Source organism: Paroedura picta, chromosome 8 (genome assembly GCF_049243985.1).
Source record: "Paroedura picta isolate Pp20150507F chromosome 8, Ppicta_v3.0, whole genome shotgun sequence".
NCBI classification, from domain to species: domain Eukaryota; kingdom Metazoa; phylum Chordata; class Lepidosauria; order Squamata; family Gekkonidae; genus Paroedura; species Paroedura picta.
In genome coordinates, this window is record NC_135376.1 from 26,576,094 (window position 1) to 26,593,397 (window position 17,304).

Here is a 17,304-nt window from a genome sequence, read left to right on the forward strand (position 1 = left end):
GGGAGTGAGTATAGTGGCCAAGTGTGCAGTTGACACAAAATTATTCAAGATGGTGAAAGCCAAGGCTGATTGAAGAGCTCCAAGCAGATCTCCATTAACAGGATGAGTGAACAACTATTTGGCAAATAAAATTCAGCATTCATAGGTGTAAAATGATGCACATTGGGGACAAAAAAATCTGAATTTCACAGGCTAGTGGGGCTTGAAACTGCTGAGACCAAGGGGAAAAGATCTTGAGATCATAGTGAATAACTCAATGAAAGTGTGCTGCAGTAGTGAAAAAGGTAAACTATGTTAAGGATTGAGAATAAGATGACCAATACTTGTCACATCCCCATCAACTATGCATGGTATGGAGAGACATTTTTCTGTGTCTTCCAAAATACTTGGAACTCAGCAGCTTCCAATGAAAGTGATGGAGTGTAGGTTCAGAACAGACAAAAGGAAGCACTATTTTACATGTGGAATTTGCTCCCAAAGTATGTAGTGCTGGCCATAGGACCACACATTTTTAAAGGGGGATTAGATAGATTCATGGAGGACAAAACTATCAGTTGGTACTAGCTATAGTAATTGAGGGCAACCTCCACATTTAGCATCATAGAGTTAGAAGGAGCCATTTAGTCCAACCCCGTGCTCAGTGCAGGAACAGAGGTAGTAATCCTCTGAATCCTGCAGCCAGAAGGCAACATGAAGGAAAAGCCTCAGCCTTTAGGCCATTACTGGCTACGAGACAGGATGCTGGCCTACATGGACCATTGGTCCAATCCAGCAGGCCTCCTCTTATGTTCCTATAACTATGGCAGTTAAATTCAGGCTTTGGTCTTCAAAGGACCACACTATAATTTTTTAACAGAACACTATAAATATCGTATTTGATCTACACCAGTGGAAGCATCTCTTCTCTCTAGTTCCCATGGTGTCAATACATAGAAAAAGCTCTTCACATACCTGGTTTCAGCATCCTTTAACAATGCCATGCAAAGGTGTTCAGTGGCAGTGTTCAACTCAAACCTAACTGTTTTGGTTTGTATGCATTTTAGTTGACTTCCAGCATCACTCCAACGTTAGTGGTCCAGAATGACACAACAAGCCTTGTTCTATTTTCATCAAAAGTTTAATATTCAACTGCTTGAAGGTTTTGTTTACCATTTTTGAAGCTGTAAATACTATGGTATGTAACTGAAGTACTATTTATATTCAAATGAACAAGAAAATCAGACCCAATTAGCAAGATGCATCTGGCAGTTTATGAATAGCTCCACATTATTTCAGGGGACTAAAAGACATAATCTGTTCTAACAATAGTACAAATATCACAGTAGCATGCCTTTTTAAAGAATTATCCAGAAATCAATTGCATCTGTACCACACTACACTATGAATAGGAATGCTTAACTGACAAGTGTTATGTAGCTCCCCAGTTTCTGCAAGAAATTAACATGGAGGCACCCAACATTGTTTGGAATTTCCCTCAGTTTCTTGCATTGAAGGGTGGACTTTTAGAAAAATGTTTATCCTCCCTCCTCATTTAGAAATGTAAGTGACTTAGTAATACCTAACACACAAATCATGGAAAAATAAACCTCTTTAATTACCATACACTGTAAAAGTGCATTAAACATCAAGCGAAGATGAGGTTTTTAAAAGTATTTTTTATTAAGAGTCAAGAAGTTGTAAAAACAACCTTAGTATAAAGGCACAGGAGACAGTTCTGATAATCAAATTAAACAGTAACTTACAGTACAAAAGACAATTTTATGCACATACAAACCCCAAACATCTCATTCAAAAATATTCACCATTATTTGTGGGCAATGACTAAAAAATATAAATCATCCTTGTACAATAAATACTTGATAGGTGCAAATTGAAGAAAACTTATTGCTTTCCACATAGGTGTTTTCCCTGTAGACTGAGAATTATGGACTCCCTTTGTAGTTAGAATCCTGCTTATCAGCACATTTTCATGAGAAAACAATGAACTTCTACCCCAACCTCACAAGGAACATTTAGCAGTTGAATAACTGCCTCCATAGATGGCAGTGTTTGTGGTGTTTAAAGCCTACAGAACTCCCAAAGCAATCACACATCTCATTCACCTAAAACAGTGGGTATTAAATTAATATTGTGTAAAACAAGGCCTTTTGTGGCAGGCTAGTGTTTAGTCTCACATTTAAGATTTTGCTCAAATACTTGAGCCAAGAAAGTCAACTTGAATCCTATATTAAATACATATGGTAAAATCCATAGAAAGTTAGGCAACCCTATATGCTTCCTGAAACAACTGGGATCTAAGGATTTAAATCGGAATCATTTCAGAGGGACCCAAGCATGCCTAAGAGGCTCTGGATTGTGCCCATAATACCTGAAGTGAAAAGGTTTGTGCCACAGCAAGAAAAAAAAAATTCCCTTTAGGGGACAGAGTTGAGTCCAACCCAATAACTACGAAAGAAATTCTGAGAGACTACTTGCAAAAAAAGCTGCTGAACATTTAATTACACAAGCTGAACAAAAGTGACTAAAAGTTGTGCCTTCTAAAAAAGCCTTCAGCGACATTCCATATTTTTAGAGCTTTGAAAATTATTGGTTTTTCATTTCTTCCCCCTTAATATTTTGCTGCAGCATCTGCTTTCACCTGTCCATGATACATTTTTCATCACTGCAATCATTATAGCACAAATACTTGTTCTTATTCCAACTTAGAAAGATAATTTTGGCTTGCTGTCATGTCGTTGCTGCTGCAACCAAACTTTATTCAGGATCAGATTTTCATCATTCTAGACTGGAGAACCTTTGCAGTTGTTGCCATGCATAAAGAAAAGTAAAGCAAGTTTCAGTGAAAGGATTTCATTTTAGAACTTATTCAATTTCTCATGCAACTTCTGAGCCATTTCAGGTATACAGTATCCGTCACAAGCTTTTAAAATTACAACTTAAAGGCTTAATGCAACACAAGGTCTCTGCAGCAAACATGAAGAGTACTATTAGTCAATCCCATGGTTGAAAGTTTCGTAAACACCATCACATTGCAAATTCAGCAGAACTGTGAATAATGCAGAACAAATGCTAGCCTGCTAGGCATTTTCTCATTCTTGTGGAGTTTAAGCTAAACTAGTAGCAAATTTCTTCAAAGGAATAATCACAAACCCGCTGAAAGAGTTAGTGCCACTACAGTACATAATTTTGCTTAAATGACTAGAGACTGATACACAACCGTTTTCTTTGGTTTATGATTTACTAGACTAGTAAAACTTTGTATTATTTTTAACTAGATGTATCCCCAAACTTCCAATGATCTTGGTTCAAAATTCATCAGCGATTCCCTGGACATGATTACATATTGGAATAATGATGGAATTTTACACCAAACCAACTTGTGAAGCATTACCTGCAGCAGAATTACCAAGAATTCGGAAGTGTCTAGGCTATGTTCACAAAATATTTAAGAATATGCTTATAAAAGCATTCTTAATAAGGCATACAAACAGTAAGAAACAGTGGAAACAACTGAACATTAGAATAAGCATAGGAATCCTGTACTCACAGTAAGTGCGGAACAGCATTTTATGAAAACCTATTAATTTCAGGAATAATGAGCCATATGTAGGGCATATCACCATGTATGTGAGTGTCACTTTAGTTTGTCAAAGGAATTAAAACAAAAATCTGAAAAGTACATCAGAAATAAAGCCTCTAAAACAGGCCAGTATAAGTTGATTTTCCAAGTAAGGGCATCAGTCTCAAAAATGATGGTACTAACACACACTTCGTTTAGTACTATTTCACATGCTAGTCAACATCTTAGTTTTCTCCCAGTTAAAAATAGCTCAAGTGTCACTGGGTTATGTAACTGTCAGCTTATACAAAATATCCTTTAAGTATCATAGAAGTGTATAGTTTATTCTCTTCTTCTGTTTTTTTGACCTTGGTTTTGACTTTCAGAATTCACTTGCTCAAGGGTCTTGTCTCAGCATATTCACTGTCATAATAAGATTTCTGACCATCCACCCACCATCAACTACCTCACATTGTTACTCAGTCGTCCAAGATATTCACGTAGTTCTTTTGCCGCTTGGAATCTACCATATCTCTTCTTTGGATTGGCGCACTCATCCAGCAAGGCCTCAAGTCGACCATCTTTGGCAATTTCAGCTGGAGCATCATGAAGAAGTCCTCCAGAAGTGCCACGCCAGGTGGCGTGTCTTGATAAAAGGTTCTGGCAAATAGCATAGTAATTATGGTCCACAGTGACACGAGTACACAAAATCTCCTTTGAGAAAGAGAGACAGGCTTCCTTATCACAGTCATCAAACTTGCTTTCATACCATACATCCCAGTTTTCAGGTTTATCTGTGAAATAGATAAAGAAAACAACGTGAAAACAGTTAAGTCCTTGGAAAAAGCAAGATAATTCTTTGATTCTCACGATTTTTACTAGTTTTAGTTTATAGATGGAATATCAGAACATAATGCTTACAATGACTCAGAGTCTTAGTTTTAATGCTGTCTGAATGACTGGCATGTGCCATTACTGGTTTGTGACAGTTTGTAAAAACTATTATAGGGACAATTAAAGCAAAAGCAGTTTAAGCGAGTACAAAGAAACATGATTTTTAATGGCTACACATGCATATATTACTAAGATTACTAAGAAATATAACTAAGATTCTGAACTACCAGTGGTGAGAAAGAATATCCGATAGGCTTGCTACAACAACTTTAACAAAGTTCTATTACTTAAAAAAAAAATTTTTTTTTTGCATAGTAAGCAAATATCAAAAATCCAGTTTAGTTGTGTTCAGAGTGCTGATGCAATAATGTGTCTTCCAGTTCTGACTTGTTCAGATAATTATTATTTTAGGAACTTAAACTTGTAGAAGCGATCATTGAATTTGTGAACTGATCTTTCCCACAGCATGAACTACAAAATGCAAGCAAAGAACTGACAGATGTAGTATGAACAGGAACCAACTTACTTTGTTTGATTAACCTTTTATCTGATACCAAAACATTTTCAGCATCTACAATGATAACCTTCCCATCTCTAGGGCCTACTGCAAAGTTGTCAAAGCTGACATCCAGGAGGTAGAGTGCAAATTCAAAGTCATTGTTTGTCAGCTGCTCTGCTATTTCCATTAGCTGCCATGCCAGGTCCACTCGTTTTTCCCATGGGGCGCTGAAGTAACTCCATAGTTCTTCTCCCACATAGTTTACAGCCACCATTCTTCCACACGCACCCAAATATTTTGCAAATGGCCACCCCTCATCAGAGGGAAAACTCTGCAAAAGAAAATACCTTTATTAATGCTGAAATCAGTGGACCACTAACAAATTTAAAGAAGTGACAATTAGCTTTAGTTCTCTAGCTTTAAGATATTCTACCAGTAACACAGAAAAAAACATGTACCTGTAATACAGCAATACACACCTCACCCCATTTACTTATTTCCTCATTGTAATAATACTGCTTGAATTCAAGCCAACCTTGTCAACTCACCTTTTATCCTTTCTCCATAAATGTGTCGGCTACCAGGCCTAAATAATGTCAAATGACAGAAATGATACTGCACTTCCAGTCAATCAGCAACTATTCATACTCTTCTCAACTTACCCTATTTTATCAAAGCTAAGACTTCAAGCAACCTTAAGTTTGCTTTCAGTACTACTAATGCCAAGTTTGTTTCTTGCAAATGTGCTGAGCTCTTCAGTGCAAGAGAGAAGTCTGTTTCCAATTTGATAGGTCTGGGCTTTAGAAGAGATGCCAATCTGCATTCATTACTGTCACTTGCAGACAATGCAGTATCTTTATTTGGCTGTTTGTTCAGAAGACATGTGTTAAAAGCATCTGTTTAGCTGTCACTGTGAGCATGGGAAAGACCCTCACTCACAGTAAAAGTTTGGGCTTTAAAAATTATTTTTATTTTTATCACACTGTATCCCAGAGTGAATTTCCAATGAAAATAACAATTACAGTATTTCCAATGGTTTACATTTTTGCAAAAATGCCCTTTGGCACTTTTCCATGTTAACATTTTCTCCCAGCAGTTCTTCCTAGAGTGTACCGTCTCTCTTATTACTGCAAGGTAAACTCTATTCAAATCCCAGACCTCCCAACTCTTAGCATGTTTTGGCTGGGAAGCATAGCTGTGTACACCTACCTGGGGCCCCCTCTCCTTCCCACCCCATCCAGGCCCATCATTTGCCGGGGGGGGGGGGGGCAGATTGACATGATCACATATGGTCATACCATAACAAATGTTTAACAAATTATATCTATATCTATATAACTCCCACCCACTCAGGAAACCACTCAGGGCTGTCAAAAACCCCAGGGTTTCATGAAACCCTGGCTGAGAAAGCCTGAGTTATATCAACAAACAGCAACTGGGGAGGGGCAGTAACTACTTCAATCAGGAACCAGTATTATATGCTGCACAATGAGTTAGAGCCATACAGATCTTCTAATTAAAAATTATACTGTATGATGGGAACATCAGATAACTTCTTTGGTTAGATGAAGAGGGATGCCTGTTACCTGCTGGTTTTCAATCTCTACCCCTCCCCAAGGAATAGTGAACACTGTCCAATGCATTACAGTGTAAAAAAAAAAACACCATCAGCAAATCATATACCAAAGCCTCAAGGATTTCAGTGTTTCAGAATACTTCCAAATGTCAGAGGCAGCTTCCATCAGATTACATACCCATCTGAAGTTAAACTAAAAAACATATTAGGATTATATCTGAATTAACTGTTGCTACAGTTCATACATACAGACCAAGTCATGTCTCCTGAATGGCTTTATATGCACTCCAAGAGAAACAGCTGTACATCAATACAAGATCACTTTGCATTGAAGAGAATTTCACCAGGGCTTATTAGGTGACAGGGTGTAGCTAGGTTGGTTTGCAGGGAAGCATTGACTCTCTGAAGCTTATACACAGAAAATCTTGTTGGTCTCCAGAGTGCTACTGGACTCGTATATAACCGTTGTTTATTATGGTAGTGCTTAATTAGTGCTTTGTGTCCCTGGCTCTCTTGGCCAGCTTCCCATAGTCCTAGCCTTGACACAGCGAGCCTTGACACGGGTGAGACTGTAACTCTGCCCCCCCCCAGTCAAGGCCAGGTACACCTCCTGTGGGCTGGGAACCAGCAAAAGATTCAAACCCACAGAAGAGCCCTGAAGGGGGCCATAAGGAGACAGGCAGTCATTCAGTTATGTGGGGCCCAGACCATGAATGGCCTTGAAGGTCAACACCAAATCCTTGAACTTACACAATCGGCAACCAATGCAGCTATCTCAACACAGGCTTGATATGGGCTCTCCAAGATAACTACATGAGGACCCTAGCAGCTACATTCTGCACCAACTATAACTTCCAGATCAAGGACAAGGGAGGGCCTACAGCAAGTTACAGAAGTCTAGTTTGGAAGTGACTGTTATGGATCACTGTGGCCAGATGCCCTGGGGACTGACACTAATACCCTGGCTTAGCGTATGTGTAAAAATGCCACCTGGGCTACTCTTGTGATCTACGCCTCCTTTGATAAGGTGGCGTCAAAGATCAACAGTTACACAGAGCCAGGCAATAGCAAGCCACCTCTCTTGCCTTGAAAACCCTAGGGCAGTCTTTCTCAACTTCTTTTGCCATTGAGAAACTCCTGAAACATTCTTCAGATTTCAAGAACCCCCAGAAGTGGTATGATCATGTAGAATATGGTTGAGAAGCACCCTTCCACTTCTCATCCCCTATTGTCGTGCATGATGGAATCCTTCATTGCTGGACTGGCACACAGTGCTCAACGACCCATGGCATCTTCTAGCAGTCTAGGCTTATACCAAGTTCTCTAGAGAGCCAGGACTCAGGCCTGGCCAGACTACATTTTCAACTTGACCAAAGCCACCAGTCTGACCTGACAACTGCTCTGCATTTATTCCTCCCCCAATCCATTGTATTGCTAATCCAGTGGCAAGCAAAGTCCCTTGCACCTGAGGGCTCTTTGCTCAACCTTTGACTTCACATCTGTTATTCAACCTAAGCCACTCTGCCAGGAGGGAATTTTCCCCTTCACCCAGCTAGCTAGTCTCTTGAGGCCCCTGGAACTTTCCCATTGTACTATGATGGTTTCCTTTCTTCAGAGCCATCAATTCCTACCCGCAACCATCGCCTAAGCAAGGGGTAGTCAAACTGCGGCCCTCCAGATGTCCATGAACTACAATTCCCATGAGCCCCTGCCAGCATTTGCTCATGGGAATTGTAGTCCATGGACATCTGGAGGGCCGCAGTTTGACTACACCTGGCCTAAGCCATTAGCATCCAATTTACCCATTGTTTCAACTCCAAAGCAGCCCACCCACTGTATGCGCAATCTCTAGCACACACCATCCACCAACGGGGTATAAAAGTTCCTGTTCTGGCAAGCCACTTTGCCAACTCTGGAACCTTGGATCCATCCCGAGAGCCTGATGTGCTGCTGGACTCCATGGTGTCTTTGTCTCTTCTGGAACTGGTAATTATCCTTCCATTGACCCTTTATCCCTGACTCTTTTCCTTTCAATCCTTTATTTCCCCATCTTCTAGACATGCTTGTTACATGTTTATTTATGTTTCTTTATTTGATTTGCTATTCAATAAAGATTGCTTCTTTTATTCTTATATGCCTGCCTCAAGTTCCTAGGATGCAATTACCTGGTATACATAGGCATTTTGATCTTTTAAAGTTACCTGACCTTTCGTAAGCCATTTCCCCAAACTTGGCATGTGTCTCCTGACATGTCCAATTCAGGTAACACTACAGGTCCATCACTGGCCATTGAAGAGGGGGGAGTGGGTTGAGTTGACATGACCATATATGGTCACTCATCTCATCCAACAAATGTTTAAGAAATGTTAAAAATATATATTAAAAATTAATTAACTCCTACCAATTCAGGAAGCCCTTCCATAGCTGTCAAGAAACCCTAGTGTTTCATAAAAGCCTTGTTGACAAAGCCTTCTCTAGGGCTGCCCCCCACCCCCATGATTGTTCTCCAAGGAAATGGTGTCTGCTAATCAGGACAGGAGTGGCTTCCTCTTCCATGGAATGTTAGAACCAGGCTTTTGGGTAGAAACTTTAAAAGTTGTTAACAATTATCTGTGAAAATGCCTATTTTCAGTTATTTAACCAGTGAGAGATCAAGAATAAGCAATACAAAGGAATCAGTATTCCAGGACAAGGAAAACAAAGTTTGCCTTAAATATATTCTTGAATTCATAGCAGCTATATTTTACTTAGATTTAAATCTCAATTTGAATATGAACACATTTTCCTGCTATTTTTCATTGCTCAGAAACAATGAAGAATGACTATGAAGAATGACCACACAGTGGATTCAAATGTACAAGAATTTTTTTGCAAACGAATTCACTAGCCCTTCAGACAAACACTTTCAGTCGGACAAAGCTGGAATGAGTACAATATTCCCTGTTGCACAGATTTGTATTTTATCTCAGTTTTAGATTAGATTATCTATGTTTGACTATTTATTGATCGGACGCCCTTGTGACAGACATACCTGAATTATCATTGACTGGTACTACAGCAAGTTCATCCATTAAACTCTACAAATTAACAGACAGCTTTCACTGAAATAAGTTTATACTGCTAAGAAATACATTTAGGCACCCAGACGATCAAGGTTAAGCAAACAGCTAAATCCCTAATACAGATGAAAGAACATTTAAACATTACTATGATAAAGCTTTCCCCCCTAGCAACAACAATCACTTCAAATGTAGGTCAAGCTTAAATAATCTCAAAACTAGCTGAAATAAAGGCTGTGGTGGCAATGTACATTCTATAAAAACTGCCACTTTACAAGTAATCCTTACTCAAAACAGGCTTCAAACTAAGCTTCCAATCTCAGACAGAAAGTCTTATAATCCAAGAATCACTACAGTTTAGTGGATTATTCAGGACACATTTCCCATTATAAAATCAAAGTTCAAGCTTTGCAGTTACTGCCTATTCGTATAATCATTTCAATGCCGCCACCAATCTGTTAATGAAGCTGAATCCTTATACAGTAATTTAAGATTCAAATGAGTAGCCTTGTTGGTCGGAAGTAGCACAATAAAACCAGAGTCCAGTAGCACCTTTAAGACCAACAAAGATTTATTCAAGGCGTGAGCTTTCGAGTGCAAGCATCCTTCGTCAGACTATGATCTTCTTACATTCTTATGTTCCCTGTCATGTAAAAAGATCATAGTCTGACGAAGGGTGCTTGCACTCGAAAGCTCATGCCTTGAATAAATCTTTGTTGGTCTTAAAGGTGCTACTGGACTCTGATTTTACAGTAATTTAAGGTCATCATGATATTCAGGTAGTTTCTTTAAAAAACAGTTTTCATTACAATGCATTATATACATTACCATTAATTTGTACAAAGCAAAATCCCCAACATTAGTTAAGGCTTGTAGCAAACAGCACTGGCTTCTAAGTTCATTAAACTTGGATCCTAAAGCCAACTTGCTTCAAGTGACAAAACCACCCTGGAAATCTTCAGAAGCAAAGGTATTAGGAGAAAAAACATCCTTGTTAAATGTCAAGACAGCCTTGCTCTAATTTGGGCATTTTTAATGAATTTCTAAAGTACTTACAAACATAAGGAATCAGTATAGATAAACTTCATTTCCTCTCCATAAAATGTGTTTGAAAGCATATAGTTATAATTTCCCTATTGTATAGTAACTGACAGTCAGTAACAAAAGTCCAACAAAAGACTAACAACATTTGGTTGAATATAAGGGGTCACACCTCACTTCAACAAGAAGCCCACCAACTTTTATTCTAAGAAAAAATTAAACAAAGTTCAACATGCACACATGCTAAAGTATCTGAACTACAAGAACACAAAATTAGCCCAGCTGGCAAGACCATACCTTTCTATGGCTACAGCCTTTAAAGAAAGAAGCACATTTGCCAGGTAATTAAATCTACAGAACCACACATCCACTCAAGTTCATCTTTTCTATTCAGCAACACAATTCATGGACATGTAACTTCATAAACAGTAAAGGGCTGAGCGATAAGAATAAGGAACATTGATAGCTGCATCCAGAGCACCATTTAATTATGACACCAGCATTACAGACAATTACTGCAAATATCTACATGGAGGTGAATACCCTACATGTCATACTAATTGTTTTAACAAACCAACAGAAGGCAACTGCTCTCCTACTCAACCAAATTACTTCGCCAAGTTGGATTTAAAGTTATGAAATATATGCCATTAAAAAGAATTTACCATCAGCCTTCAGATCATTTCTAATTAATAGAAGACAGACAAGTTGCTGGCTGTCAAATGGAACAGATAAAGGTTTGGATGCTTTTGGGTGAGAGGTAGAGGGTGTATACACAATGTGAACTAAATTCATTTAGAAATTCCAGTTCAAGTTAAAGCACCCAGGTGTATTGCAGAAAGTATTCTGTTTATAAACATGGAAAATCTGGAGTCAATAAACAAAACTAGTTCAGTGAACTAGGCCAAATCATCATCTGTTAACCTACAATACTTGATGCAAAAACTATTCAATTAACTTGCAAACTAAGCCTTCCAGGAATTATATTAATATATAAACTACACAAAAATCTATTTCACTTCAAGTGTTCAAACACTATTAATTAATTTTTCTGCTAACACACTCCGACCTATTACAGTTTGTGCACTCTTCTCTCCACACCATGGAAGTTAATTGGAAAACAAATGTTTTTAAAGTTAACATAATTTACATTGCACACAACTAAACCTAAGCACCATCTCTGCAATATTAACTTAGGTCACACTTCAAGCATATCAGCTAATACAGAATTTTGACACAGAAAAATATTCATATACTACATTAAATGGAAGACTACAACTGAATTCACAACTGAAAACAACCCTTCTGTCAGCTATGTTTAAAAAACCCTGACTTGATTTCAAATGGAGGGCACTTCTTTAAGTAATGTTAAAATTCACACACCAGCTGGTACATGTCAAATCACTAAGCAGTTCAACATAGCACCAGCTGTTTCAACAGTCCACTTGATCCTTGTTTGTCAACCATTCAAGCTTGTAAGAGCAACTCAACTGTTAAGCATCTTTATGCCTATCTGCAAACTTTAAGGTATACTTCCAGCATAAAACACAAATATAGATGTTAAGCATCAGAATTTAGGACCTCTCATTTAATTGTACAACTCAAGGAATTTGATTTATAGTAGGTTACTTGAGGCAATGTGGCAGCAAACTAAGCTTGTGGTCTTCCATACGTTTAGACCCTAACAGATTGCAATTTGACAAAAAAAGACTATACTCTGAATATTATCCCATTGGGAGTGTTCGATTCCTCTACTAATCTCCAGAGCTTGTTCCTTTATGGGTGACTTTTAAATCATAATATGTTATTTCACAACTTAACCTAATAGCAGGGTTGCGCTTTCATCAAAACCTTAATATAGAATTACTTTGAACTGTAACTGGGAGAGATTTGATAGATGTTCTACAGCTGAGTTTTATTAACATAATAATCAAAATAATGTTAAATTTAGCAGCCTAGCCTGGTCAGCGTTGGGATCAAATTAAATAATGCCTCAAATATGAGTCAACAAAGTAAATATAGCAAGAAGCTTCTTGTCTTTAGTTACAGTGCCACCAAGCCTGCTACCTAAGAAACAACAGTTTCACTCATATTGATTACTAGAAAGAACACAAAGGTCAACAAAATACAACAGATTTTGAGAGGTCTGCTCCTACCTCTCACAAATTAGTTACAAACAAAACAGCAGCAAGTGAGAGACAAATTCTTTAAAAACTGATCTATAGACATAACTTGTCATGGGTTAGTGTCCACTTTGATTAATATCCGAAGAAATGGACTCTAGCCCACAAAAGCTTTGGCAGTCTTAAAGGTGTCCTTTCTGTTTGGCTTGGTTATTGTTGTTTTGCTGCAATACACTAACACATTTGAAGATACATATAGTGATCCCAATACTTCTCATTGATACAAGGTTGCTCAAATCCCAACCATATTCAAGGAACTGAAGAATCTTTAGTAAGTACATCCATATAGGAAACATGCCAAGGGTAAATAAATCCTAATTTTAAAAGCCATAGACAATCTGAAATGAAAGTATTGAAAGACATAGCTCTTTAGTGGAGAGAAAAATTCTTTTACTTTTTACATGCCATTTGAAGAGTAGGATCCAAAACATAATTCTTCATCAGTAAGCTAAAAGGGACTTCAAGATTTAGGCTCAAACAACATTCATATGCAACTTTAGGACAGCAACTTTGGGCTTAAGATTTTATTTGTAGACATTTCCAGAGACTGCTATCATTCAACTAAAAATTGATTCTGGTAGTTAATAGGCTGGTGTGCATATTCCTGTTTTGACTATAGGAGCCCTGTCTAAGAGACTTTTTAAAAAGCCAGACACTCCAGGACACAGCAGACTGCAATTGATAGCCTGATTTCAATTGATTTAGAACAGATGGTTGTAATGGGCTTTAAATCAGTCCTCAATCTATCTGCTCAGAGCAAACAGTGGTGCTTACTAAACACGGCGTTCGGAAGGTACTATAGATAGGCATCTTAGGAAAGAACTGTTGTTGGCAATGCAGGTAAGTTAGGAGACAGGAAATTTCAACGAAAGTGGGGAGGAAATCAGAAGTCCCGAGAAAGTATGAAGAAGCACAATGGTACCAATCTCAGGTAAGCTTGCTTTCACTGCACGGCTGTTTGAAGTGGCTACTTACACATTCACAGGCAATAACGAGTAACATGTTAGAATTCTACTCCAGTACGCATTAAACAGGAGCTGGGAAGAGGCATACGCTGCATCCCTTTAAAGACAATAGATTAAACAAGTTCCCAAAGGCCCTTGGTCTGCTTCCCCATGCAAGAACCGGTCCTGCTCAATCCTGCCTCTCAAAAGTCGGCGGATGGGAGGCAGGAAGGCACACAGGTGAACCTGTATGGGAGGTGGGGTGCCGGGACAGGTGATGTGCGTCTCACCCAGCAAACCAGGCTTGGCAAGGCACGGGGAGGAATGCGGACCAGGGACGCGGGGCGTCGGCAGGTGCCCCCTTACCTGCAGCACGAGGGGCTCCGGGTTGAAGGCCAGGGTGATGAGGAGCTGCATGCGCTCGGAGTCCTTGAGGTTGCGGAGCAGGAAGCTGCCAGAGTCCTTGGTCTCGGCATAGCGCCGGACGAGGCGGTCGAGGAGGCGCTGCGAGGGGCAGTGCACGAGGTCCGACCAGCCCTCGACGACGTCGGGGGTGAGGAGCCGGACGTCGCCGTTGATGCTGGCGAACTCGGTGCCGTGCAGGGCCTGGAGCAGGTCGCAGCGTCCCCTGCCGGTGGCGCGCCGGCAGATCTTGGCGTCGATGTCGGCGAGCTCCCGCGCGGAGCCCAGGCGCTTGAGGACGACCCGGCGGCTGCCCTCGCGGGGCTCCCCGTAGCGCGCGAAGTAGACGTTCTTCACGTTGAGGAAGTCGAGGAGGCGCAGGCGGCCCCAGCTCTCCAGCCGCAGCTGCCCGTTGAGGAACTTGCGGCACCAGCTCGTGCCCCAGCAGGCCGGGCACTTGTTCAGCTGCAGGAAGCGCCGCTCGGCCAGCTCGTTGCGCTGCAGCGAGGCCAGCAGCGAAGGCGAGTTGAGGGCCAGCGCCGCCGCCAGGATGCCCAGCACCGCCAGCTTCACGTAGCGGTACAGCCGCCCCAACTTCAGCGACACCAGCCGGAGCATCGTCCGTCCGTCCGTCGCCGCCGGCCGGACCAGCCGGCGGGGGGACCCCCTCGCGGCCGCTTTCCCCCTCCTCACGCGCCGCACTCCCCGCGCCGCAGCTCCGGCACCAATAAACTCTCCGCCGCCAGGCTCGCCCGATAAAAGGCACCCAAGTTACTGAGGGAGGGAGCGAGTGAGGGGGAAGGGGCGGTGCGGAGAGCCCGCCGGACACCGTGGCCCCGCCCCCCTCCAGGGGAGGAGCTACAACCGCCGCCGCCACATTGCTGGGGCCTCGCGCTCAGGGGCGCGTGCCCGTGGAGCCTCGGGACGGCGCGCGGCGGAGGGTTCGGCGGCCGCGCGCTTCCGAACGGCTCCTGTGCCAGCACCTGCGTGGAGGAGGAGGCGGCGGAGGGAGGGAACGGGGCGGGTTCGCGTCTGAGGCTCGCCCAACCCTGCGGTGACGACGAAGGTGTTGATGGCAACGAGGCGGCGCCGGCCTGGAGACAGAGAGCAGGAGCGCCAGTTCTGCGAGGAGGGAGGAGGGCGTGGTGCTCGGGGAGCGCGCGCGCGCTGAATACGAAACGGATTGGTTCGACCGTTCGCTGCTTACCCCCCTCCCTCCCCCCGCGCTTTTCCCCGCCCTCTCCCAAACAATCGTGAGCTGCCGGTGGGCAGTCTCGTGTCCTTTACTGATTTGTTGAGGAGAGGGGAGTCGGAGCGGGGGGAACCGCGCTGGGTCCGCCATGTTGTCTTTATTTGAGGAGGGTATTCCTGAGGGGAGGGCGGAGCGGGAAGTTCCCTCAGGCGTCCGCTGCTCGGGCTTCTTTTTCAGCCCCGCCTGCCGAAAAGGGCTATGAACAAGGGACAGAGGGGCTTTTCGGACGCCCCACGTTCCCCGAAGGGAGCCGTTCCTTAGAGCCGCTCTCTTGTCAGATCCCTCCTGAGCCGTGCGGGGGTTGGACTGCCGTGGAGTGGCAATGACTGGCCTACACGTGCCCCTCGGTAACCTAAAGAGAGTTGCATACGTCAAGCATGGGGGTGACGAAGGAGATTTCGGGAAGGGGGATAAGACATTTTCCATGCTATCAGGTTTGAGAGCCGTTTTACGTAGGGTGTTTCATTGTCCCTAGCGGAATGGATAATCAGGCCTCGGAACAGACTCCTCTGGAAGTGGGAAAATGTTCAAAAAAGGGACATACAGCGGTATCCTCCCATTGGCTGGGATTCTGAGTCTACTTGAGTCTTCTCAATGGGGCTTACTCTCAGGGAAGATCAAAGCATTATCATTGGCTGTGTTTGGTCTCCTGATGTAACATAATTGATTTTTGATATATATTCCCTGTCATGTAACGAGATCATAGTTTGACGAAGAGTGCTTGCACTCGAAAGCTCACTCCCTGAATAAATCCTTTATGGTCTTAAATGTGCTACTGGACTCTGATTTTATTGTGCTATTTCAGACCCATTTGAATCTATTCTCAGGGAAGATGTACTGGGATTGCTGATAGCTACTGTTTGATGTCCATGATGGCTTCTAGATCAATTACATGGAAACAATTAGGTAGATTCAAGTGGGTAGCTGCGTTGGTCTAAAGTAGCAAAGCAAAATTTGAGCCCGATAGCACTTTTAAGACCAACAAAGATTTATTCAAGGCATGAGTTTTCGAGCCCTCACAAGCTCACGTCTTGAATAAATCTTTGTTGGCCTTAAAAGTGCTATTGGACAGAAACATTTAGAGAGGGCAGTAGTGCATTAGAGATCCTAAGCACATTTTAACTATAGGTGGGAAGAACGTGTTTAGCCTGAATGGTGTAATTAGTATAGAAGCAGGGAATTGAAAAACTGTTTTGTGTAAGATCTTGTGGAGCAGTTCAATTTATTTATTAGGTGTATAGCATGCTGTGTCCTGCAGGTTACAGCATGCTTTTTCCTCCAGCTCTTCTCCACCTAAGCCACCCACAGAAGCATCAAGTGGTGCAGTAACTTTTTGGACAGTTTTTCCCTGTGCTTGTAAAGGAAATTCATGGTCTGCAAGGGAAGCACCACTTGCATCTGATTTGATTTCCTCCAAGGAAATGCTTTTCCCCCCTTAGGAATATGAGCTTGGCAGAACATGTCTATGGTCCTATGAAAATGTGTTATTAAATGGTGCCTGAGAACATACTAAATTGTGGCCATTAGAAGTCCTTCTATGCTCATGACTATTTGACCATCTCTGCTTTCCTTGTCATTCAATAATCCTTGAGAGGCAGGTTAGGCACATATTTTCTTGGCTGTCTGTAGGAAGGTTGAGAGTCAGAAGCATTGAAACCACCCCACGTATAATTTTACCCCATGTATAAAATATATATATTAAACAAATAATACTACCACACACACACACATACAACAGTGGAATGTATTACAGACACTCAATAACAATGTAGAAATGGAACAGTTTGGCCTGTTGGCAGACGACTAAGATGATACGATAGCCATCTTAAAGTGCCTGAAGGGCTGTCCAGTTTGGTGTAGGGGTTAGGAGTGCGGACCTCTAACCTGGTATGCAG

General features: G+C 41.8%; 1 protein-coding gene across 1 annotated transcript; it reads right to left on the bottom strand.

The window, feature by feature from the left end:
- Nucleotides 1-1,635: 1,635 nt before the first annotated feature.
- On the bottom strand, nt 1,636-15,091 carry DIPK2A (divergent protein kinase domain 2A). Its single transcript, XM_077348767.1, has 3 exons — nt 14,122-15,091; nt 4,980-5,283; nt 1,636-4,353 (listed from the first exon to the last, which is right to left on the bottom strand). The coding sequence occupies exons 1-3, from the start codon at nt 14,773-14,775 to the stop codon at nt 4,022-4,024; spliced, it is 1,290 nt and encodes a 429-aa protein (XP_077204882.1). The 5' UTR covers nt 14,776-15,091; the 3' UTR covers nt 1,636-4,021.
- Nucleotides 15,092-17,304: the final 2,213 nt, after the last annotated feature.